General features: G+C 32.5%; 1 protein-coding gene across 2 annotated transcripts in view; it reads right to left on the reverse strand.

Moving 5' to 3' along the window:
• Positions 1-6,158: 6,158 nt before the first annotated feature.
• The window catches only part of LOC127739260 (equilibrative nucleoside transporter 3-like), an 85,465-nt gene continuing 66,344 nt past the window's right edge, over positions 6,159-25,279 (reverse strand). Inside the window, exon 13 of one of the 2 annotated variants that reach the window (XM_052250889.1) lies at positions 6,159-6,312. In XM_052250889.1, the coding sequence (XP_052106849.1) occupies positions 6,201-6,312 (112 nt within the window). In that variant the 3' untranslated portion in view covers positions 6,159-6,200. The remainder of the gene's footprint in view (positions 6,313-25,279) is intronic. The other variant, XM_052250885.1, reaches the window with a different exon arrangement.

Raw genomic sequence — 25,279 nt, forward strand, 5'->3', positions numbered from 1 at the left:
ATTTGATCATTACCCGCTATTTCTTCATTGATGAAAATTAGTCACCTGCTTATAGTAAGTAATTGCATAACTTGAAACATCAAGTTTATCTACAAGTATCATATAAACTAATCATCATCAATGATCCATGAAAATGAGGTCAAGGTCAGATTAACCATGCCAGACAGACATGTTCTTCTTACAAATATTTCATACACCAAATATAGGGGTCCTATTGTTTATAGTACTTGAGAAACAGACCAAAACACAAAACCTAAAAATTGTCCAATGAACCTTGAATATAAGGTCAAGGTCATATGAACCCTGCCAGGCATACATGTAAACCTTATAATTAATCCATACACCAAATAAAGCTGACCTATTGCTTATAGTATCTGATAAACTGACAAAACCCAAAAACTTAAATTTACCAATGTACCATGAAAATGAGGTCAAGGTCAGATGAAACGTGCCAGTCGGACATGTACACCTTACAAATAAAGTTGACCTATTGCTCACAGTATCTGAGATACGGACTTGATCATGAAAATTTAACCTTGTTCACTGATTAATGAAATAAGGTTAAGGTCAAGTGTGTAAAGATGAAAATATCAGTGGCAATACACCTACGTCATGAAATTGCAGTAATTTCGGATAGATTTATGGCCCCAGTTCCCAAGAGACCTTAACATCGTTCGTGACCGAGAGTTGAAATCATTCCTCAGTAAAAGACCTAAATATCGTCCCCCGTCAATTATTAATTGGAATGAGTGTCGTAACATCATCCACGACTCACTCCGTACCTACTGCTCGAAATGGATAAAACGAGAAAAAGCTGATAAGAAATCCTTAGACTCTTTTTTTGTGCTTATAGTAAGTAATTTCATAACTTGAAACATAGAAACCAACTATTTGACAGAGCTTGTAAGGCTTACCGGATACAGTATTGTTTACCTTCTTCTGATGTCTCAATACCAATCCTCTATATACAATAGGGGAGACTAAAGTCAAGAAAATAATAAAATAACATCAGCGACCTAGAACTACTTGCAGACCTTTTTATTGTCATCCTTTAATAGTAAGGGAAATTATGTTATCTGGTATGTTTGTCAATCGGTTGCGCCCTATGTTTGTTCGTCCCTTATCTGCTTAAAGTTGTGTTCATATTTGTTATGATGGTAACATTCAAAAATAAGCCAAAGTAAGATTTTACCCAGATTTCGCTTTTCACTGGCAAGGAAAATGTGAAAGTGGGAGCAGGGAGTGGACACGTTTTCGATTATACATTATACTGAGAGACAAATTAGAGCTTCAGATATAATGGACATTTGTCTACTGTTGACCTCTAGATGTACTTTAATACAAAACAAAAGGATAGGGGGTATCACTCCATGACACAAAATCAGTACATGCACAGCAAAAACACACAAAAAGCAAAGGAACAGGGCTTCTTATTTTTGTCATTGAGTTGCTGTCTCATTGATTTAAACAAAATATCACGTTTTATTCAAATCTAAATATTTAATAGGTAATATTAATATAATCATCATAAGTATTACAGAATTACAAAGTTCTCCTCTTCCGATAACACTGATTTAGGAAAACTAGTATTGATTTAAAGTTTTGTTTGAAAACAAAAATGCCTAAATGTAGGTCATATTGACTGAATTTGACAGGATGGATTTAGATTGACATCAACAAATGGTGAAGTTGAGGTCATCCCTTCGTTAATTTTATGGACGCCATCACGAGTTAGTTGACCGTCATGGAATAACCGTTTCACAGATGATATCGGATATGTTCCTTATGTTGTAACTACAATACCCTTCCCTTTTCACGAATGTGACTTACCGAATTAGACTATTTACCGGATTTGTAATAACATAAGCAACTCGACGGGTGCCACATGTGGAGCAGGATCTGCTTACCCTTCCGGAGCACCTGAGATCACCCCCAGTTTTTGGTGGGGTTCGTGTTGCTTAGTCTTTAGTTTTCTATGTTGTGTCATCTGTACTATTATTTGTCTGTTTGTCTTTTTATTTTTGGCCATGACGTTGTCAGTTTGTTTTCGATCTATGAGTTTGACTGTCCCTCTGGTATCTTTCGTCCCTCTTTTATTGGTTCGTCAAAATACCTCATTGCATGATTGCAAGTTTAACTGTATTGGAGAAGTTAAAATTTTAACCAAAATAAGTGAAGGAAATGAAATGTTGGTCAAAGTTACCTAATTATGGTGGGAGACTCTGAGACCCCCTTGGATACATGTTTGTTTGCACATGTATATAACAGTACATCAATTAGTATTTCTATCAAAATAAAAAAGTAAAAGGCAAGAGAAAGCAAATTCAGCTATGCGTAAAAGAGAGGCGAAAGATATTACAGGGATATTCAAACTCATAAGTCGAAAACAAATTAACAAATCCATGGCAAAAAAGCAAAAACGATCAAAACAAACAACAGTATACAAATCACAACATAATAAACTAAAGATTGAGCAACACGAACCCCACAAAAAACCGAAAGTGATATCAGGTGGTTCAGAAGGGTAAGCAGAACCTGCTCTACACGTAGCACCTGTTGTGTTACTAGTGTAAGTACAAACCCAGTGATAAATCTAATTCGGTAGGTCAAATTCGAGGAAAAGAGGACAGTATTGTAGTTACAACAATTGTTACATATCCGCCGTCATTTGTGAAACAGATATTCCCTAACGGTCTACAAACTCGTGATGGCGTCCGTAAAATTTTCGAAGGGGAGGATGATTTCAACTTCTTCACTAGGAACTTATGGTTAAATAGCATCCTTGTAAGCAGCAAACCCTCTATCCAGTAAATAATGTAAAGAAATGCACCCTCTGGAATATCGTATCAACTGGGAGATAATTACTCCATGTGATGCTGGAATGTTACTACATATAAATGGAAAGTTCACAATTGGAAAGCTAAAATCATCTCTATTGTCGTAAAGTTTTGTTCTCAACTGATTATTATTGTCAGTTTCTAGACGTAAGTAAAGATATGAAGAAGACTTAACTTTATCTGTAGTATCCTTTATTTCAAGTGCGAAGGGATGATGCGTTCAACATAGTCACCAAACTTTGAATTATTTAGTGAGAAGACATCATGTGAAGTTAAAGGTTAATGCTAACTTCTTTTTATTGTTCTTAAGAAGTTCCTGTATGAATTCAGCTTCATATGAATAAAGGAACAAGTCAGCAAGATGAGTAGCACAGTTGGTTCCCATGGGAATGCCGATTGTTTGTTGAAAGAAACATGTACTCAAAACGCAACAATTATGTTGTCAATCAAGAAATCAGTTATCTTGATAATGTTAGTTTCATAGAATTTTTTGTTGGAATCAGAGAGATTTTTTAAAGTTAATTCAGTACTCTTCAGAAGCTTTTAATACAATTCAATATGATGTTGATGTGAACCGGTGAATAACAACTACGGAACTGTCTGAACAGATATTAATTGACTGCAAGCGAATTGTCCTAACAGTACTGAATTTACCCCAGTGAATAAGTCTGAAAATTTACTGAGACTGAAAATGACTGGATAATTCATTCTTCAGTCTTTTAAGTGCTGTTCAGATCAAAATGGCCGTTTCAGATCTAAATTGGTCTTCTAGTGAATTAAATTTATATTACATGTCAACAATCTTTCAATAAAATAAATATGCATGTAGTAGTTACCCCTTGACATAGTATTTGATTAGTTGAAGGCTACTAAACACCCAGTTGCAAATATAAAAAGCATATTCAGGACAATAACATCAAAATGAGATATGAATATATTGTGCTTAGTGCTTCACTGACAACCTGAGTCGGATTTTTAACTTGCTACCTCAAATGTGACATTCTACAAAAATATATATCCCCTACATAGACACAATAATAGTCTCTGAGCTAAGCAGTCAGAGATCGAAATCAGTGAACCCAATGCTGTATACATCCAATGAAAGACTCCACAGGAAGTTTACTGAATACTATGCAAATTAAACAAAGTAATGAACATATCTAACATTTTATTATAAATCAGAATTGAAAATACAAATTCAGCATGCAGATATAAATTATCTGGAAGTATATGTGGATAAATCTTTAGATTACATAAAAAACAGGAAAATACAATAATCTGGAAACAATGAAATAATCACTTCCAGTTTGTTTATTTCACTGTGTACTTTGTGCATAAAACTTAAGTTTGCTTCTTTGGTACATATCACAAGATAAGTACCATTAGGGCTGTCACATGACAGGAAATAACCATATGAGCTATCACATGACAAGAAGGATTTCATAAGCTTTTCAACTTATAAGTTGACAGTTAATGTAGTACTAGAGGTTATAATATCTGTATTTTACCTCGTATTTTTAAGGATTTTTATTTTTAGTATATTTACAGCTTATTCATTTTATATTGCCATATTGTTGTGTCGACAACAATATCTATAAGGGCAAGCTGATTATTTAATTTTGTTACAAAACGAACCTCAAATAATGAGCAAAAATAAACGATATAATCCTCACGTTAAAGCCATCTTGATTCATTATTTTTAGAAACATTTACATCTATTTTGATTATAAGTATATATACTGGCAGATCATACTATCACAGATCTATGAAACATACATTAATTTCAAGAAACATACTCTACCTCATTTTGCAGCTCAAACCAGAGAATCTTTTATGTTTAAGAATCTGAAGGATTTTCGGTAATTTTTGCAGTTCAATCAAGACAACCTTTCCTGTTTTAGAATCATAAGGATTTTAGGTCATTTCATTGTTCCATACAAAAATGTAAATAACAATGCACTATTGGTTGTATATTACTTGTTAAGTATGTCATGAACCAATCACAAACATTTTGCAGGTTTTTAAAAATATTGCCCAGCATGCATTAGATTCTGAAACCATGAATTTGCTAAATTTATCCTCTTTTTATAGAATCTGTAAGAGTTGTCTCCTTTTGCCAAAACAGTTTGTATATTTGATAAGTTTGTATTTTTTAGACCTTAGAGATCTTTCAAGCAAAAAATAAAAACATTGTAGGATATTATACAGTAGAGGAAAATAATTATAACAAAATAAAAATTTTGAGCATGAAAAGTAAATAACAAATGACACTTATAATTGATATGCTTGAGCAAGCAAGCATCTATCTCAATGCTGTTAAAATAATTTATATATACTGGTTTATACATGAGAAAATTTCAAAGGTATCCCAAATTTATATCGAGGAAACCAAAATATATTTCGTTTGAATTTCTGTAGAGACAGTTGTGCTATATGATATCAGATCTTTTGAATATCTTAATTTGATGTCATTAAATGCTATTAGATATTCTGTATTCATCATGCTTTACCCTTAAAAAAGTACAATTCCCAGAAAACCTCACATCTAAATTATTGAATGCTATCATTTTGCATTAACTATAATATCTTCGTGCTATTAATTAGCACAAAGATATTATAGTTAATGCAAAATGTATTTAATATACACCCAATCGGATAAACACCCTATGATATACTTTATACAATCATATTTGCAATAATTACATGAAAACAAACTATGAAAATACACGCCAAAACAACCTGAGTATTTAGTTGAGCTGTTGACAAAATAAAAACTCGAAGTATTACATCTTAAATTGGAAAATTAACTATAACGAATGGCAATATGACTACGCTAGTGCTGAAGGCCTGGTCAAGTAAGTGTTCTTATCACATGATTTTATAGTTAGTTCTTATGTGCATGTCACTAACAATTATAAGAATTTCAAGTTTGCTACTTTTGAAGAAAATGACTCGAGTTCGTCTACCTATCTATAGAAATGACTATTATTTATTCCAAAGGCCATATAAAATGATCAGAAATGTAATATTTATATAATTTGAGGACGCATTTAAGTAGTACACTAAATTTTACTCATATAAGTTGCCTATTATTGTTGGTACATGCAAGTAAACTTTAATCTTTATGCTTAAATATCTCTAAAACTTGGCTGACTCTTCAGTTCAGGAAAGATGGCTTTATTGCAGTTGGTTTACTGTCCAAATCATTGTACAAATTATTTTCTTAATATAATTTATAAAAATGCTTGACCCATAAAAAATGTTTGACACACATCGAAAAAGTGTGTCAAATGCTTGACAAATTATGACAAACACTTGAAAAAAATCAAGACAAACATTTGACACATGACTTAACACAGGAGACTAAACTAATTTTACAAGTGACAGTCCAAACAATGATCCCAATGCTAAACCAACAGTCATACAAACAGACATAGTAGCTCCTGTAAACTCTGCATACTGAGGGAATACCTTCCTAAAAATAGAAAAAAAACAACATATTATAATGACTTCTCCATACTGAGGGATTAGAAAATTAGAAAATTATAATGAAGTACAATTAACATTGCATAATTTGAAAATAATTTCCAAATTAAAAAAAATAATTTTGTTACACAAGAATTGACACAATAAAGAGGTTAGAAGAGGGGTATCCCATATGATAATTGAAGGTTAAATTTTGCTTTAATCTTAATGATAAATATGTTTCTCAAGTTGATGCTTACTGCAACTAAAAAAAGATGAATGACGATAAAAAAATCAGGCTCAATTAAAATAAATTGCTTCGCTGAGCGCAGCTGGATACGACCGCAGATGTCCAACCCTGAAAAGTTGGGGCCAAAATGGACACAATATTCACGCTTGATACAGGTCTGAATTTGGATTGTAATTAAATTTTTGACACATAATAGGTTTCTGACACAGAATAACTGTAGTCAAAGAACTTCAAATTGGTTATATGATTTGAATTCATATTCAATTTTTTGCTTTTGTGCAATACACTATGCGAATTGCCCCCCCCCCCCCCCCAAAAAAAAATAAAATTTTACCCCGTTTTTTTGCGTTTGTGTAATACACTATGCTGTTGAATATTAACCCCCCAAAAAAAAATATTTGAAGAAATTTTCTTTTAATTTCTGAAATCTGAAATGAGAAAAACTGTCCCCCTCCAATTTAGTTCACCTCCCCCCTTTCCCTTATTCAAAAAAATAATTCTTTCCCTCAAGTTATGGTCAGTATCTCAACAATCATCATTTCTTAATACATAATTTACAAGCACTGTAAGGGAGGTAATCAAACATTGTTAATTAAATTGATTTGGATTTTGATTTGGATTACCTCCCTTACACTCCTTTTAAATTGTCTCAATTGTCCTTTAACCAGAAACACCCTTGTTTTCCCCCTTTTTTGCCCCTAATTCCTAAATGGTTTGAGCCATAACCCCCCAAAGTCAATCCTAACCATCCCTTTGTAGTATGGAAACTTGTGGTATAATTTCAGAGAGATTCATACACTTTAACACAAGTTATTGTCTGGAAACTACAAAAATGCTTATTTGGGCCCCTTTTTTGGCCCTCATTCATAAACAGTTGGGACCATAACCCCCAAAATCAATCACAACCTTCCTTTAGTGTTTATAAACCTTGTGTCAAAATTTTATTGATTTCTATTTACTTATACAAAAGTTATTATCCAGAAACCATCTGTCTTCGGACGACGCTGACGACAACGACGACGACGACGACAACAACAACGTGATACCAATATACGACCAAATTTTTTTTAATTTTTGCGGTCTTATAAAAAGCGGTAGTGAAAAGAAGATATTTGACAATTAACAACAACATTTTGTACTATCGGACAAGAATATTTAAAACAATTATCTTAAATGTTTATTAGCTATAAATCTGAGTCAAGGTCAAATAGGATGGTTTTGTTGTGACAAAGTGATGGGAAATTGTTATGAGATCATATATAACACAGAGTTTTGACATAAGCTATAGAAAATGTCCTTGAATTGTTGTCATGGGACAGTTTGAAAACAAAGCCACAACAGTGCCATTTTCAAAAGTATATAAAAATATAAATCACACGTTTGTCATCAGCAAATCAATATAGCTTCAGATTCCTATCAAAACATTTTTTTGTCAAATGAGCTGCAGGAGTGTGTACTTATTTGAGACCATACATAACATTCAGTGTTAACCATTACATTTAAGATATACTTAGCTCAGGACTATACACTTACTTAGGACCATAAATTAAACATTGGGTCCTGAGACAAACATACCTAATTGATGTATTATAATATTGCCAGGAAAGTAATAGGAGTGTAAGAGGAGTATGTTTTCATGATGTGGTTGAGTGAATGGAAAAGCCTTGTGACCAAGTGATTGGAATGTATTCTGACCATGTTACAAATACTTACTAAGCATATTACATCACAAATTTAGTACTGACTAGATACCCAGCAGAAAAGCCAATTTGGCGATTCATTATGTCATACCCAGAGCATCTTGTGATTGAGTGAATGGATTTAAATATCAAATATACTTACTTCGGACCATATGTTACATTCAGTGCTTTAAGATAATAGAAATAAATGAGAGGTTATACTATCATGTAATGAGAAAGTGGAGGGAGAGTTGTGACTGCGTGGTACTTAGATATACTGTAAACCATTTAGTTTTCATGAGCTATACATTAATGCAACTTTCGAAATTAGGAAAAAAAACACAAATATAAATATTTGCAAAAAGGACAAACTTGCAACTACAAAAAAAAAAATCAACAAAATAAATATAAAATGCCTCGCTGATCGCAGCCTGATACGACCGCAGAGGTCGAACTCTGAACAGTTGGCAAGTTTGGACACAATATTGTCGCTTGATACTGTCTGAATTTGGATTGTGATCAAATTTTTGATATAATATAGGTTTCTGACACAAAATAAATGTGGTCAAAACATAAAAATTTGAAATGGGACATTTAATTTACCTAGAATGGTCTGATATCCAAAATCTAACAACATGGTTAGATTCAGCATATAAAAAAAACACCAATAATCTAATTTTAGTTGAAATCAAACAAAGTTTAATTTTGGACCCTTCAAACCTTAATATGAACAAATTTGAAAAAAGGGCCAAAAATAAAAATCTAAATGCACAATAAGATTCAGCAAATCATACAGCCGCAATAATTCAGTTTTTGATGAAATCAAACAAAGTTTAATTTTGGACCCTTTTGACCTCAATGTAGACCAATTTAAAAATGAGGCCCAATATCCAAAAATATTAAACAAGGTTAGAACCTCCAAAAATTAAATACTTAACTAATCCCATCGAAATTGGTTAAAACATTTGTATTTGTTTTCAATTGAAGATTTCTTGCTATTGCGCAATACTGTGCAATTGAAGATTTCTTGCTATTGTGCAATACTGTGCTATTGCCCAATACTGTGCAATTGAAGATTTCTTGCTATTGCGCAATACTGTGCAATTGAAGATTTTTTGCTATTGCACAATACTGTGCAATTGAAGATTTCTTGCTATTGCGCAATACTGTGCAATTGAAGATTTTTTGCTATTGCACAATACTGTGCAATTGAAGATTTCTTGCTATTGCGCAATACTGTGCAGTTGAAGATTTCTTGCTTTTGCGCAATACTGTTCTATTGTGCAATACTGTGCAATTGAAGATTTTTTGCTATTGCACAATACTGTTATATTGCACAATGCTGTGCTATTGCGCAATACTGTGCAATTGAAGATTTCTTGCTATTGCGCAATACTGTGCTATTGTGCAATACTGTGCAATTGAAGATTTCTTGTTTTTGCCCAAAACTGTGCTATTGCGCAATACTGTGCAATTGAAGATTTCTTGCTATTGAGCAATACTGTGCAATTGAAGATTTCAAAATTTAAAATTTCAAAAATGAACCCCCCCCCCCCCCCTCAAAAAAAAATTGGAAAAAAAATCCCCCAACTTTTTCACCCCCACCTCCCTTTTGGAGTAATTACCCCCAAACTCAATCCCAGCCTTCTCTTTATGGTATGGAACCTTGTAGTACAATTTTAAAGAGATCCAGACACTTAAACACAAGTTATTGTCTGGAAACTAGAAAAATGCTTGTTTTTGGCCCCTAATTCCTGTAAGTTTGGGGCAATTTACACCAAACTCAATCCCAGCCTTCCCTTAGTGATATGGAACCTTGTGGTACAATTTCAGAGAGATCCATACACTTACACACAAATTATTGTCCGAAAACTACAAAATGCTTGTTTTTGACCCCTTTTTGGCCTCTAATTCCTAAACTGTTAGTACCATCACCCCCAAAATCAATCCCAACCTTCCTTTTGTGGTATTGAACCTTTTGGTAAAAATTCATAGATATCCATTCACTTAAACTAAAGTTATTGTCTGGAAACCAAATGTGTCTTCGGACGACGACGACGACGCAGACGACATCATAGCATAATACGACGCAAAAATTTTTTTGCGGTCGTATAAAAATGAAATAAATCACTGCAAAAAGAGCAAATCAAAATAATTTTGTTTACAGTACTTACTAAGGAACAAACATTACATAAAATGTAATAAAACAAACCATTAAATATGCCCAGTTGTTGAACAATATTGACAAAAAATAGTGATGTGTCTGAGAGATGGCCAATTATTATGAAAGAGTTACAGGAGAAGTAATATACGCATACTTACTTGGGACCATACATTACACACAGTGTACTTAGATAACCATTAGAAATGCCCAGCAGTATGATGAACACAAGTGGATACATGTCACTATTGAACACAAGTGTTGTATTATGTCGCGGCATTACATTGCAGAACATCAACAGAGGTATAAACACAAAACGGATTACAGACAATGTTAACATCAACTTTGTCTGGTTTGCGCGAGGCTGAAAATATAAATACAAAACATATTACAGACAATGTTAACATCAACTTCGTCTGGTTTGGCCGAGGCTGAAATTATAAACACAAAGTGTATTACGGACAATATTAGCAACAACTTCGTCTGGTTTGGGCGAGGCTGAAAGTATAAACACTAAAACATATTACAGACAATGCTAGCATCAACTTTGTCTTAATTGGACAAGGCTGAAAGTAAAAAATAATTCATGAGATATATATATACAATGTGTACTATATAATGTGGTTCTGATTCACTGAATATAAATTGAAAATCATTTAGAAAAAATAAATGCTTTAATTTTGCCACAAATCTTGATTACTGTGAGTAAGTTTATTTATATGGGCGCCAATTTCGTGGCTTGAGAACAATTTGTATTTTGTTGATACTAGATACTAGGTTTTTGTGATTTAAAATCTATGCACCACTGCTCTGAGCCTCTTAGCCAGAATAATATATGAGTGTAGGATGGTGTGTTTTGAAGTGGATTGTGGGCTTATAAACAAGCATATAGTTGACCTATAGTTGTTAATTTCTGTGTCATTTGGTCTCTTGTGGAGAGTTGTCTCATTGGCAATCATACCACATCTTCTTATTTTTATATAAACAACAATACAACTCAGCATGTTGGTCTAGTTAAAAGCAGGGTGTCTTCATATAACATTAAAATGCTATCAATGAATATGCATATCATATTTGCCATTGGTGGAAAGCAGCATTGAGTCACAACTGTATAAAATTTGTTATTTGAGGATCTGTTATTACTTACAAAATGAACAATTCCAGTAAAAGATCTTCCTGTCCAATCTCCAACATTGTATAACAGGAAACAGATAACAGGAGTGAAATATTTTACTGAAAACAAGAAAACCATTAAATATAATTCAATTTAATTCAATATACAATATAGTCAACCCTGCAATAAAGGTCACTTCTTTTTAGGGAAAAAAACCTTTACTTGTCCCACTGTTTTGATGGTTAATCATTTTGAACCTCATTTCAAAGGTAACCACTCTTATAAGGTCAGTTGTATCTGGTTCATGGGGTGACTTTTAACCTTTATATAACATGTTTGATTGTATATGGAACAGGTATGATATGTTTTACCTATTTTACCAATTTTAATTTATTTTTAAAATATAACTTATATTTAGATGTTCCACAAAAGTGATTCAACTTCCAATGCACAGTCTGTGTGAATGAATGTGGGGTACACATGAGACCCCACGACAGAAATAAGCACAAGTTATCTAGAACATGACAAAATTTAGAAAAGACCTTTGAACTTACCAAATTTACAAAGTGTTATTTTCATTTATTACATTGGTTGCAAGGAATTACCTTGATTTTCCAGTGAAATAAAAACCAATAATTTCACATGTGAAATAAAATTTAATAATAATTTTACTCCTCTGACGTCATACGATAATAGGTGTTGTCAAGACGTTGTCTGTGGTGTTGCATCAAAGCAAACTGTAAATGCATAGAAAAAGATAGTTCCTTGCATTTTCTCCTTTATTTCCATTAAAAAGTCCATTCTCAATGTATTTAATAGAATAACTAATGGCAGAATTAAAAAAATCGAAAAATAATCAACTCATGACTGAACAACACTGATAATTAACTCATGCGCTACGTGTATTCATGAATAAATGTGTTGTTCAGTCACTTGTTGAATATTTTTCTATATTTGAATTCTTCGATTAGTTATTCTATAATTGTCATTGCCCGTTTACATGCAATTTTGTATGTCTGATACCTTTGTCAAATATAAGTCATGTCACTTCTCCATGCACCTCTAATTTATCATTGAACATAAGCTTTTGATGTAATCTGACCTAGCATGATTTTGTTTGATCTGATTTCAGATTTTCTGAATTTAAATCATGGAACTAATTTTCCTTCAAAACTTTTTTATTGAGTAGAAATTCAAATTAACAGTTAACACAGAGATATGTCTCGCCTATTTGTTATTTTGGAAATGAAACTTGCAAATGCCAATACATTTGCATACCAAATATCATTGACTTAACATTAGTGGTTCATCTTAAACTGACCTAATCACAAACTAATACATGTAAATAATGCAAAATTTTCAAAGTCAATAGACCATGACTGAGGGGTAAGGACCAAATATTCTCCATGGAAATGAGATATGCCCATGCTTATACAACTGCATACCAAATATCATTGACCTACCACTAGTGGTTCCCCATAAACTGACCTAATCACAAACTAATATATGTAAATTAAGCAAAGTTTCAAAGTCAATAGACCTTGACTGAGGGGGCGGGGCTAAATAATCTCCATGATAATGAGATGTGACAATGCTAATACAACTGCATACCAAACATCATTGACCTACCACTAGTGGTTCACCATAAACTAGACCTAATCACAAACTAATACATTGTTGACTCCACCACTGCCGACGCCGGAAACAGCATACCTATGTCTCGCTTTTTGACTCCGTTAAGGCGAGACAAAAATAAGAACCAAATTTCAGATGCTTTGGGCTTTTGATTTCTTCAGTTTATTGAATATTTGATAGTCATATTAAATTGTTTACTTTTTTATCAACAGAAAATATCCAGATGTACTGTGAGCTAATTCTGAGTAATTATACGCCCACATATGTTAAGAAGGTTTGACTAAGTAGCTAAGAAAAATATGATGAAAATATACCCAGCATGTTCATGACATTTAAACAATATAAGTTATCAGGGGGTGTAATTCAGAACATATCAACAAATAGTAACGTACATCTCCAGTTCCCACTATTGCATGACTGTATACTTGATGCTAGGGCAGGAAAACAGGCTAGTGTCACTAGGAATACCAAACATACACTAATTCCCTCCACCCAAATTTGAAAATAAAAAACAAATGTCATATCTTTGCATGGAAATTATATATTTCGACATTTATATTTTTTGTTTTAAAATTATCATTTGAAAAAAGTACATGTATAACTTAAATTCTAATTAGAGATTGGTAGAAAAATAGTACTTGAAAAATAAATCATAAGAAACTAATATGAATTCAGTGCAATAGACTTGGCATCAAAAACTGTCTAGAAAAAAAATTCTTCCTTATTTTTCTGTAGCAATTAAAATCTATCTCGTACAAAAATCATGGTGATTGAGCAATTAAGGATGAATTTTAACTAGAATCATTTAAATAATATTGGTGATTTACCAACTAAGGATCAATTTTAACTAGAATCATTCAAAAACTCTTGGCTTTTTAACAATTAAGGATGAATTTTACCTTGAATCATTAAAAAAATCTTCTAACCTTTTTAGATACATCATGGTGATAAGAGAAAGTTTTTAATTCTACACTTTCACTAATGACATCATCTTTAATAAGAGGCTCTTTCTCATTTTCATCTTCATAACAATATGAATTATTAACAGATTTGTCTCCCCCAACTGTCACAGTTTCAGTGGCTTTATTTGCTGAAAACAATATTAAAAAAAGATCTCATCTTATTATGCAATCTCTAATTTTTTTAAGTAATTTTCCATATGGCCAAATATAAATAAATTGCCAGTTATTTTTTAAAACTGTAAATTCAGAATTATTTGCTATGTTTTTGCAAGAAAAAAACTGCAAGGGGCACTGTATCTTAAATTTTAAAACAGTGTTTTCATTCTTACAGCATTATCAATTCCATAAATAACATTAATTGATCCCACATGTTTATCCCTTGTTTAACAATTGAATCATAACTACATTCAAGACAATTTTTGAACACTTCCTCAAAGTCAAATTTGAATGAATTTAAGACCTTCAAATCTAGTTTTCTCAAACTATATCATATCACCTTTTGGCCAAACCCAACCTCAGGGCTAATATTGGCATATGAAGTAAGGTAGCTTTTTTTCTGTATAAAATTAGATGATGCTATAACATTAAATGAACAGATCTGTTGATTTTCACTTAGGTCAAATTACGACATGAGAAATCTTTTAAAAACATGTCTGTATTTCACAGTTGGATATTTCATAAACAGCTGTAATTTGTTCACTTTGTTGAGGATTTATGATTAGTTGTATATTATATATGACCTTCTGTGAAACAGTAGACTTGGCCTTGTAGTCATAAAAATTTTGGCGTATGATTATCAATCTCAGACTGAGAAATCAACCAATCAAATAGGGATTTTTGTTATAAAACTGAACTCTGAGAACAAACTTTTTTCTTGAAACACCAATTCAGTATTTTGATTAGTTAATGTCTGAGTCTGAGTCAGATAATAGTACTTGAAACTTTTATGACCGTAAGCCCTGGTACTGGATTAGTATTTTGAGTACAAATGTTGTACTCCTGAGTACTGAGTAACGTTTTAAGACTGCAAGGCTGGTATATTGATTTTCACACAAAAAAAGAGATATAACATTTTTTTTATATTTTTGAATACAAGTATTGGTAACTATTGCTAAATTATTAACTCTTTTCACTAAGAACTAGTTCAATAAGATTTTTAAGTATTATTTCTTTTCAAATCTGCCAGAACTTTTTAAATATAAACCTTATTTATTTAAATAATATCTTGAAAATTCCTGCAAAAAATAAGACAACCAGTTATCAGGTCTTTCAGTTAATATGATACTCATTTGTACAAGCTTTAGAAAGAGGAAGAAAACCAAGACTGGTTTCCTAACAATAAAACTCAATTCTATACTCTCCGACATTGAGTAGGGGACTTCTTCAGTTTTTTATATGTTAGGTGTTTTACTCATTGTTGAAGGCAGTATGTTGACCTATATTTGTTTACATCCATGTCCTTCTGTCTTTTGTTTGAAAGTTGTCTAATTGGCAATCATTCCACATCTCCTTATTTTTATATATTGTATTATATGGATTCGAAATTGAAGTTTTAAATTCAGCCTTACATGTATAGTATATAAATTAAATTGTCTGTATTTTCCATAGTTATTGATATTACTTGGTTATAGGAATATACTATGAGTGATGTAAAAACAGTAATTTCAATGTATATAAAATCATAACAACATAATATATTTTTGTGAAGACTACTATAACAACATTATAGGGATTGCTGCTATTATTTAATGAGATAGACATGTTTTAATGCCTAAACAGTCACGAGGATAATTTATCACTTTCAGCACGATTTTTCTGTGTATTGTTTTTATCCCGAGGAAGGTGCTCTAGGCAACAAAACATACTGATCTTATCCAATTACTGCATCAATCCCTAAAGTGTTGTTGTTATAAGTCTTCACATTTTATGTTTTTATCATAACAAAACCCTGCATACCGAAATATCAACTTACGGAATTCTTTCGTAAAGAAGATTTACAAAGTGTTGGTTCACTGTCTTTTACAATTTAATATTTTTTTGGAGAGGATCTTTAAAAGAATTGTTTTTGATTAAACTTACATTACTATAAAGGGATAAATATCCTAGCATTGTTATAAGAGTCCATCCTGTGGCTATTAAAAAGAAGATGAATGCACTTTCAGATACGTCAGTACCTACAGCTATCGTTATTAAATTGGCTACAGCAGCAAATAGACAAAAAGAAAAAGCACCTTGCGAAATTCTTTAATTTTACTTTCCGATATATTGATGATGTTCTATCATTGAATAACCCATATTTCAGCCATTCTTACATCTTATATATCCCAGTCAGCTTGAAATTAAGGATACTACTGATACTAGAAGGACTGCTTCATACCTTGATCTTTTCCTCAATATTGATACAGATGGACGACTTCACACGAAAATCTATGATAAACGGGACGATTTCAACTTCCCAATTATCAATTTCCCATTTCTCAGCAGTAACATACCCTCTGCCCCTTCATATGGTGTTTACATATCTCAATTGATACGCTATTCTCGTGCTTGTTCACACTATACGGACTTCATAAACAGGAGTGTGCTCCTTACCCAGAAACTGCTCCAACAAAGTTATGAGGAGGACAGATTAAAAATGACACTCCGTAAATTTTACGGACACCATCACGAATTGGTTAGTCCATACGATGTGTCTTTGTCCAAACTAATAAAGGATATTTTTACCACGTGTTAGATTGTGGTTTGTCATTACGTCGTCTGATCTTTTAATTACCGAACGTGACTTATTCCCGATTGTGACTGTTTTGCTGAGTGTGAAACCGTATTGCTATAAGACGTGTCACGGTACCTTTCTATCCCAAATACATGTATTTAATTTTGATGTTATATTTGTTATTCTCGTCGGATTTTGTCAAATGTCTTAACGTCTTTTCTGTTATATTCGTGTGTTATGGTAAAGATAATTAATCACCCCCTTCATTTATTAGATTTTAGTTTGGTTCAACGACATTTATACGATATATTTGGTTTTCAGTTTGATTCAGAAGAAACACCGACATAGCTAGATAATAATTAACAAGAAATGATTGTAACAGGATGCTGTTACGAAGTCTCCCAAACGAAGCTCCCATAATTCGTAATTCCCAGGGTCGCCTGACATTGGGCAAAGTCCAGTGAAAATTAGTTTGGTCCAGTAAAGTTATATGCATTAGTGATGCCTGGGGACTAACCCTGTATATCATTCAAATCATCTTGGCATGACAAACCAGAATATATATGGTTTAGGGGTGGGGATCTCGACCATTTGCAAGATATTAGAACTTTTTCAAATGGCAGGGGGTCAGGATGACCCCTGGGGACTAACCCTGTATATCATTCAAACCATCTTAGCATGACAAACCAGAATATATATGGTTTAGGGGTGGGGATCTTGACCACTTACAAGATATGAGAACTTTCTTAAATGGCATAGGGTGGGGATGACCCCTGGGGACTAACCCTGTATTTCATTTGATTTGCTTTATCATGACAAACCAGAATATATATGGTTTAGGGGTGGGGATCTCGACCATTTACAAGATATTATAACTTTTTCAAATGGCAGGGGGTCGGGATGACCCCTGGGGACTAACCCTGTATATTATTCAAACCATCTTAGCATGACAAACCAGAATATATATGGTTTAGGGGTGGGGATCTTGACCACTTACAAGATATGAGAACTTTCTTAAATGGCATGGGGTGGGGGTGACCCCTGGGGACTAACCCTGTATTTCATTTGATTTGCTTTATCATGACAAACCAGAATATATATGGTTTAGGGGTGGGGATCTCGACCATTTACAAGATATTAGAACTTTCTCAAATGGCAGGGGGTCGGGATGACCCCTGGGGTTTAACCCTGTATATTATTCAAACCATCTTAGCATGACAAACCAGAATATATATGGTTTAGGGGTGGGGATCTTGACCACTTACAAGATATGAGAACTTTCTTAAATGGCATGGGGTGGGGGTGACCCCTGGGGACTAACCCTGTATTTCATTTGATTTGCTTTATCATGACAAACCAGAATATATATGGTTTAGGGGTGGGGATCTCGACCATTTACAAGATATTAGAACTTTCTCAAATGGCAGGGGGTCGGGATGACCCCTGGGGACTAACCCTGTATATTATTCAAACCATCTTAGCATGACAAACCAGAATATATATGGTTTAGGGGTGGGGATCTTGACCACTTACAAGATATTAGAACTTTCTTAAATGGCATGGGGTGGGGGTGACCCCTGGGGACTAACCCTGTATTTCATTTCATGTGCTTTATCATGACAAACCAGAATATATATGGTTTAGGGGTTGGGATCTCGACCATTTACAAGATATTAGACCTTTCTCAAATGGCAGAGGGTCGGGATGACCCCTGGGGACTAACCCTGTATATTATTCAAACCATCTTAGCATGACAAACGAGAATATATATGGTTTAGGGGTGGGGATCTTGACCATTTACAAGATATTAGAACTTTCTCAAATGGCAGGGGGTCGGGATGACCCCTGGGGAGTAACCCTGTATATCATTCAAACCATCTTAGCATGACAAACCAGAATATATATAGTTTAAGGGTGGGGATCCCGACCATTTACAAGATATTAGAACTTTCTCAAATGGCAGGGGGTCGGGATGACCCCTGGGGACTAACTCTGTATATCATTCAAACCATCTTAGCATGACAAACCAGAATATATATGGTTTAGGGGTGGGGATCTCGACCATTTACAAGATATTAGAACTTTCTCAAATGGCAGGGGGTCGGGATGACCCCTGGGGACTAACCCTGTATATCATTCAAACCATCTTAGCATGACAAACCAGAATATATATGGTTTAGGGGTGGGGATCTTGACCACTTACAAGGTATTAGAACTTTCTTAAATGGCAGGGGGTGGGGATGACCCTTGGGGACTAACCCTGTATTTCATTTAATGGGTTTTATCATTTAGAACATTTTCAATTAAAAAGATTGTGTCTATTACAAACGGTTTTCAATTTATAATCATTTGAAAATTTAAAAAAATAAAATCCCATAGGGTTCTATAGTAAAACCCTCTTTTCTTTTTGCCCCTCAAAGTACCCCTTAATAAACCCCATTGCACAAACAAAACCCTGATTGCACCACTAGACATGTTAGTCTAACATAGTGTGAAACCCTAAGTTCATCTGACAAGCGGTTTTGGAGAACGGGTGCGGACAAGTTCAAATTTAAAAGCGGCGGAAGAGGAAGAGGAAGAGGAAGAATAATAATAATAATAATAACTGAGCAAAAACAATAAGTCTTCCCAAACTTCGTTTGGGAGACTTAATTACCTAATTACTACCACAATTTGATACTAATAAGTATTGTAATTTTCATTGTTATAAATAAATGTAATGTCAGTATTACAAATCTAATATATTTGGTATTGGGAAGCCAGACAAAGTAAAAAGAAACCTGATAATACGTCCATATGAAAAAGGGGGCTTACAAATGGTCGATTTTAAAAGTTATTTTATGTCGCTAAAGGCATCATGGGTATATAGACTTGTTAATGGTAAATTTGCCAACTGGAAGCTTATACCTTTTAAATATCTAAAGGTGTCTAATAATATTTTATTTATATTTAATATGCATTTAGATGATATAAAACATTTAGAATATTTTAAATGTGTTCCAGAATTTTATAGAGAAGTAATAAAGTCCTGGATTTTGACTGGGGGTGGGCAAACAAAACAACCAGATACATATTTTGATATAAGAAAGCAGACAATATGGGGGAATAAATTTATTACATTTCATAATAAACCAATTTTCTTTGAAAACTGGATTAAGAGTGGTATAATATACTTAAATGACATTTTAGATGACACTATGTCATTATCAGAAAAATATATTTTAAACAAATTAAAGTGTAAGGTAAACTGGATTGCAGAATTTCATATATTGAAACATGCTATTCCACAAAATTAGATTCACATAGTTACACAAGAAAATTCTGTTATAATTACAGTAAATGTCAAGAGAAATAAGATCACATGGAAAGATCGTTATTTTGAGACTACATGTTTTTCAAATAAAATGTTATATGATTCGCTAGTGAATAATAAAAAAGAACCGTCAGTAGGGATAAACAAGTGGCTTAAAAATCTACCAATGCAAGAAGCTCCAAATATGAATTCACTATATAACTTTATTTTTAAATATTTAACTGAAAATAAATTAAAAATATTCAGATGGAAATTACTACAGTTTATTGTACCAACAAAAAAGCTTTTATTACAATGGAAAATAACTAATAATAATATGTGTAATTTTTGTAACATAGAAGAAGATTATGATCACTATTTTTTCAATTGTTCTTATTTGACAAGATTTTGGCAGCAAATATACGACCTCTTAAAAAGGAGTTATATGGATTTTTTAATAAAACTACAACACCTGATATTTGGATACAAAATCACAGACAACAAGTATTACTCAATAAATTTTTTAATTACAATACTTAGTTTTTCAATATATAAGTCATACTATGTATCCGAGCAGAAAACAAAAAACATAGACGTCTACAGAATTTTTGTCAATGAATACACTAAGAGAGTAGACACCAATATTAATGGACATAAGACAATAAGTCCAATGTTACTAACAATTAAAAGGAACATAATCAATGAATAATTTTTCTAGTATTGTTATTATAATGTTTTGTAAACAAAATGTATGTCAATTAATCTAATCAGCTGACTATTCCCTGGGTAGTCAGTGGATCATAACAGGGTACGTCAAGAGAAGCTTGGAATCTTGATGATTTATGTAACAAGCAATATTTGATGAATAAAATTATTATGTTGTTAAAAAAAAAAAAGTATTACAAATCTAATCTTGAATCAATCCTAATCCTATCTTGTTTTGGGGAAATATTTTTACAAATTCAAATGTGAGGTCACTTTGTGTGTTTTTTTTTTTTTAATTTCAAATGTGACGTCACTTTGTGCGTTGATGCTTTGGCTAACTCGGCTGTGTATTTTTATATGTTGGATTAAGTTGTTTTATGTAATGTATCCGTTTTTATTTTGTAGTTAGTCCCCACTTCGGTTTTATCATGTATATCTATTATATAGTCATTTTATAAAATTTACTGTTTGCTAAATTATAAATTATTCTAAACAATAAGGATGTTCTTGTCCCAGGCAAAAAACCCTGGCCGTGTTAGGCGCGACATTTTGGAAGTTTTGGTCCTCGGTGCTCTTCGGCTTTGTACTTGTTTTGGCTTTCAAGCTTTTTTCATCTGAGCGTCACTGGATGGTCTTGTGTGGACGAGACGCACGTCTGGTTTATTGAATTTTAAGCCTAGTACCTTTTGTTAGCTATTATTCGTGTGTTTCTTTGTCCTATATGTTCTCCCATTTATTTGTATTGTGGTCCTGTCATGTGATGTTGTCGTTTTGGTGTTGTGTTTGACGCTGCCATTAAAGCGGGAGGTTTGGCATGCCACAAAACCAGGTTCAACCCACCATTTTTTTCCAAATATGTCCTGTAGCTAGTCAGGAAAATGGCCATTGTTATATTATAGTTCGTTTCTGTGTGTGTTACATTTTAATGTTGTGTTTTTGTTGTGTCGTTGTTCTCTTATATTTGATGCGTTTCCCTCAGTTTTAGTTTGTAACCCGAATTTGTTTTTATCTCTATCGATTTATGAGTTTCGAACAGTGGTATACTACTGTTGCCTTTATATACCTCCTACAGCCTGAAATATAAATAACATAATTATAGAATGCACTTTCAGATAAGTCAGTACCTACAGCTATCGTTACTATATTGGATACATCAGCAAATATACCTCGTACCGTCTGAAATGTATATAATATAAATATAGATAGTTATTTATTATGTGGTAAGTAGTAATTAGGAGTAAATGTTATATGTAATAAAATCGATCATCATTGATGATATAAAAATTAGTTATTGCTGCACATGCTTAATCAGACACTGAAATCAGTTTTAGGTCATGGCACGTGAAAACATTTGTTTTAAGTATATAAAAAGTTCATATCTGACACAGCTTTTTTAATATCACTCAACATATCAACCCTCAACCAACCTGTTGGAAATAGAAATTATTTGGGAAAGAAAAAGAAGAATGTGTCTGAAGACAAGAATGCCCCCGCTCAAGCTTTGCAATTTTAAGAAGGAAAAAAGGGCATAACTCTAGAACGGTAAGTGACTCATTGCCCAAATTTTAACTCTGTCTCTTTGGTTCTCAGCATTGTGTAGGAGTTTCATAAATTTTGGATGAGAAAAACTTAAGTTAGAGTGTGGAAACAAAAATGGGACAGATTGACAGATGGAAGGACGGCAGGATGGTCAAGGGTAACACTTATTGAGAACCAAATAAAACTTTTCCACAGATTCATCTCCTATTGTTTAATCTATTTAAACTTTTGTCAGTTCTATTGTCCCATTGAATAAATACAATAGCTATTGTTCACTGTGTAGTTTTTCATTGGCACCTTTAAATTTCTTCTAAGAGAAATCCATCACTCATTAATCAATTCACTTGAGTAAAAACATTATCTTCTAAAATATGAAAATACATATTTTACATTAAAAAAAACTGCATGTGATTTTGTATTTATTCAATATCAATAATATATTTTCAAACTGTTCAATGTAAACAGTGATTCAAAAATTAATAAAAGTTGATTTCTGACAAAATTTTCAACATTGTTCCTAATTAAACTTTTTTTTTGTGTGTTTGACAAATGAAAACTGGAAAATGATGATCTTTAAATTAAGGCCTTCGTAAATGTATTCTATAACTAAAAAAAACACAAAAAATGCAAATTTCAATTGGAACAATGCTAAAAAATTTGTCAGAAATCAACTTTTTATGATTAAATCAATAGAACTGACAAAAGTTTAAATAGATTGAACAATAGGAGATGAATCTGTGAAAAAGTTTCATTTGGTTGGCAATAATGCCCTCGTTACCTACGGCAGAGGCATAAAAACATTGTAAGCAATCTCATGTCTACATTTCTTTTAAGATATTCATGAAAAAGTTACAAAGAACGGTTAAAAAATATTTCAGTAATTGTCCTGTGATAACATATGTGCAAATACTGCAGACATTTGAAAGCTGTTCTTTTTTTAAGGTTCAATTGAGCTGCACTAAAATATGCTTTTTCCCCTTTATCCATATGAAACAGCTATGATATTTTACTATGTATGTCTATTAACCATTTTGTCTACATACTTTCTCTGGTACCCTATACATACTTCATTGACTTGCTGACCTGAATATTAATTACACAATAGCATGATGAACCTAAGTAGTACAAAATTTCAACCTTGACCGATCAAATTTTTGCTTATATCTTAATATCAATAACAAAATATTTTTAATAAAGAAACTTAACTGACCTGTCCACTCATGCTGGCTTGTATGTATCTGTGTGGTAATACACCAGCTAATCTAAACAAAGAAGTTGTAAATACTGAACTACAGGCTGTAAAATTAAACATGTAAAATGTAAGAAATAATGATTACCATTTCTCTATAACTACCTTTGTTTATATGCTTTTGATATCTGTATCATTAATAACCAAATCTTCAGGATGTTCACTACTCTTGTTTTTGAATTTTTGTCAGATATTCAGAATCCTCTGGTTTTATCCATGTAGTGCCATTAAACATTTTGGCCGCTTACCCCTACTTTTCTTTTCATAATTTTATTTCATATAGTTTAACTATTTGAAAATCTTATAAAATCCTTGTTATTTTTTCATAGTTTTTGAAAGAAAAAAGGTGCCAATGTTAAATTAAATGTATGAAAAATATAGAGAGACTCATTTCCCGCCAATTTTTCAATGGCTTACACTGACTAGTCATTTTTTTTTCTGCTTTAATATTTGTGTTATTTAGATACTATCAATTTAGTACAGTCATTTAAAAAGCTTGATATTTTGAAATAGAGTGGTGCGAACATCCTCAATAGAGGTTATATATTAAATTCTGAAGCAGCTAACACAGCTTTGTATTCTTTTAGTCTTATTGGATAGTTGTCTCATCGGCAATCATATCTCCTTATTCTTACATCAGGAAGGCATGTAAGATTTTCAAACAAGAGGCTCTCAAGAGCCTGAATCGCTCACCTGTAATATTTTGCTTAAATCTTTCATCAATAATTATTTTTGCTTTTCAATATATCTTAATGAGTGGCTTAAAAATGCCATTTAAATGTTCTTTGTATCTGTCATATTTTCTTCAAAAGTAAAAAAATGCATTTTACCCCTATGTTCCATTTTAGCCATAGTGGCTATGTTTCTTGACGTACAAGGAAATAAAATACAAAAATTATACTAGATACTCTGAAACGCATTCAGCCCAAGTTTGGCTGAAATTGATTTAGCAGTTTCAAAGGAGAAGATTTTTTTAAAGTAAGCAAACTAGATGAACAAATTGTGAAAAATTGTCTTTAAAGGACAATAACTCCTTAAGGGGTCAATTGAAAATTTTGGTCATCTAAAATTTATTTGTAGATCCTACTTTGCTGAACATTTTTGCTGTTTACAGTTTATCTTTATCTATAATAATATTCAAGATAATAACCGAAAACTGCAAAATTTCCTTAAATCATCAATTCAGGGGCAATAACCTAAAAATCAGATACCCGATTTGGCTGATAATTTCAGGGCAGGTAGACCTTGAACTAATGAATACTTTAACTTCTTGTCTGATTTGCTCTAAATGCTTTAGTTTTTGAGATATAAGTCAAAAGCTGCATTTTACCATATGTTCTATTTTTAGCCATGGCGGCCATGTTTTCTGAGGAAACAAAAAATAAAACACAAACTTTATTTTGGATAACCTAAGAATCATTCAGCTTAAGTTTGGTAGAAATTGGTTCAGTAGTTTCAGAGGAGAAGATTTTTAAAGTTAGAAAACATGATAAACAAATTGCGTAAAATTGTTCATAAAGGGCAATAACTCCTTAAGGGGTCAATTGAAAAGTTTTGTCATATAAACTTATTTTTAGATCTTACTTTGCTGAACATTTTTGCTGTTTACAGTTTATCTTTATCTATAATAATATTCAAGTTCATAACCAAAAACTGCAAAATTTCCTTAAAATTACCA

Source organism: Mytilus californianus, unplaced genomic scaffold (genome assembly GCF_021869535.1).
Source record: "Mytilus californianus isolate M0D057914Y unplaced genomic scaffold, xbMytCali1.0.p SCAF_4, whole genome shotgun sequence".
Taxonomy (NCBI): domain Eukaryota; kingdom Metazoa; phylum Mollusca; class Bivalvia; order Mytilida; family Mytilidae; genus Mytilus; species Mytilus californianus.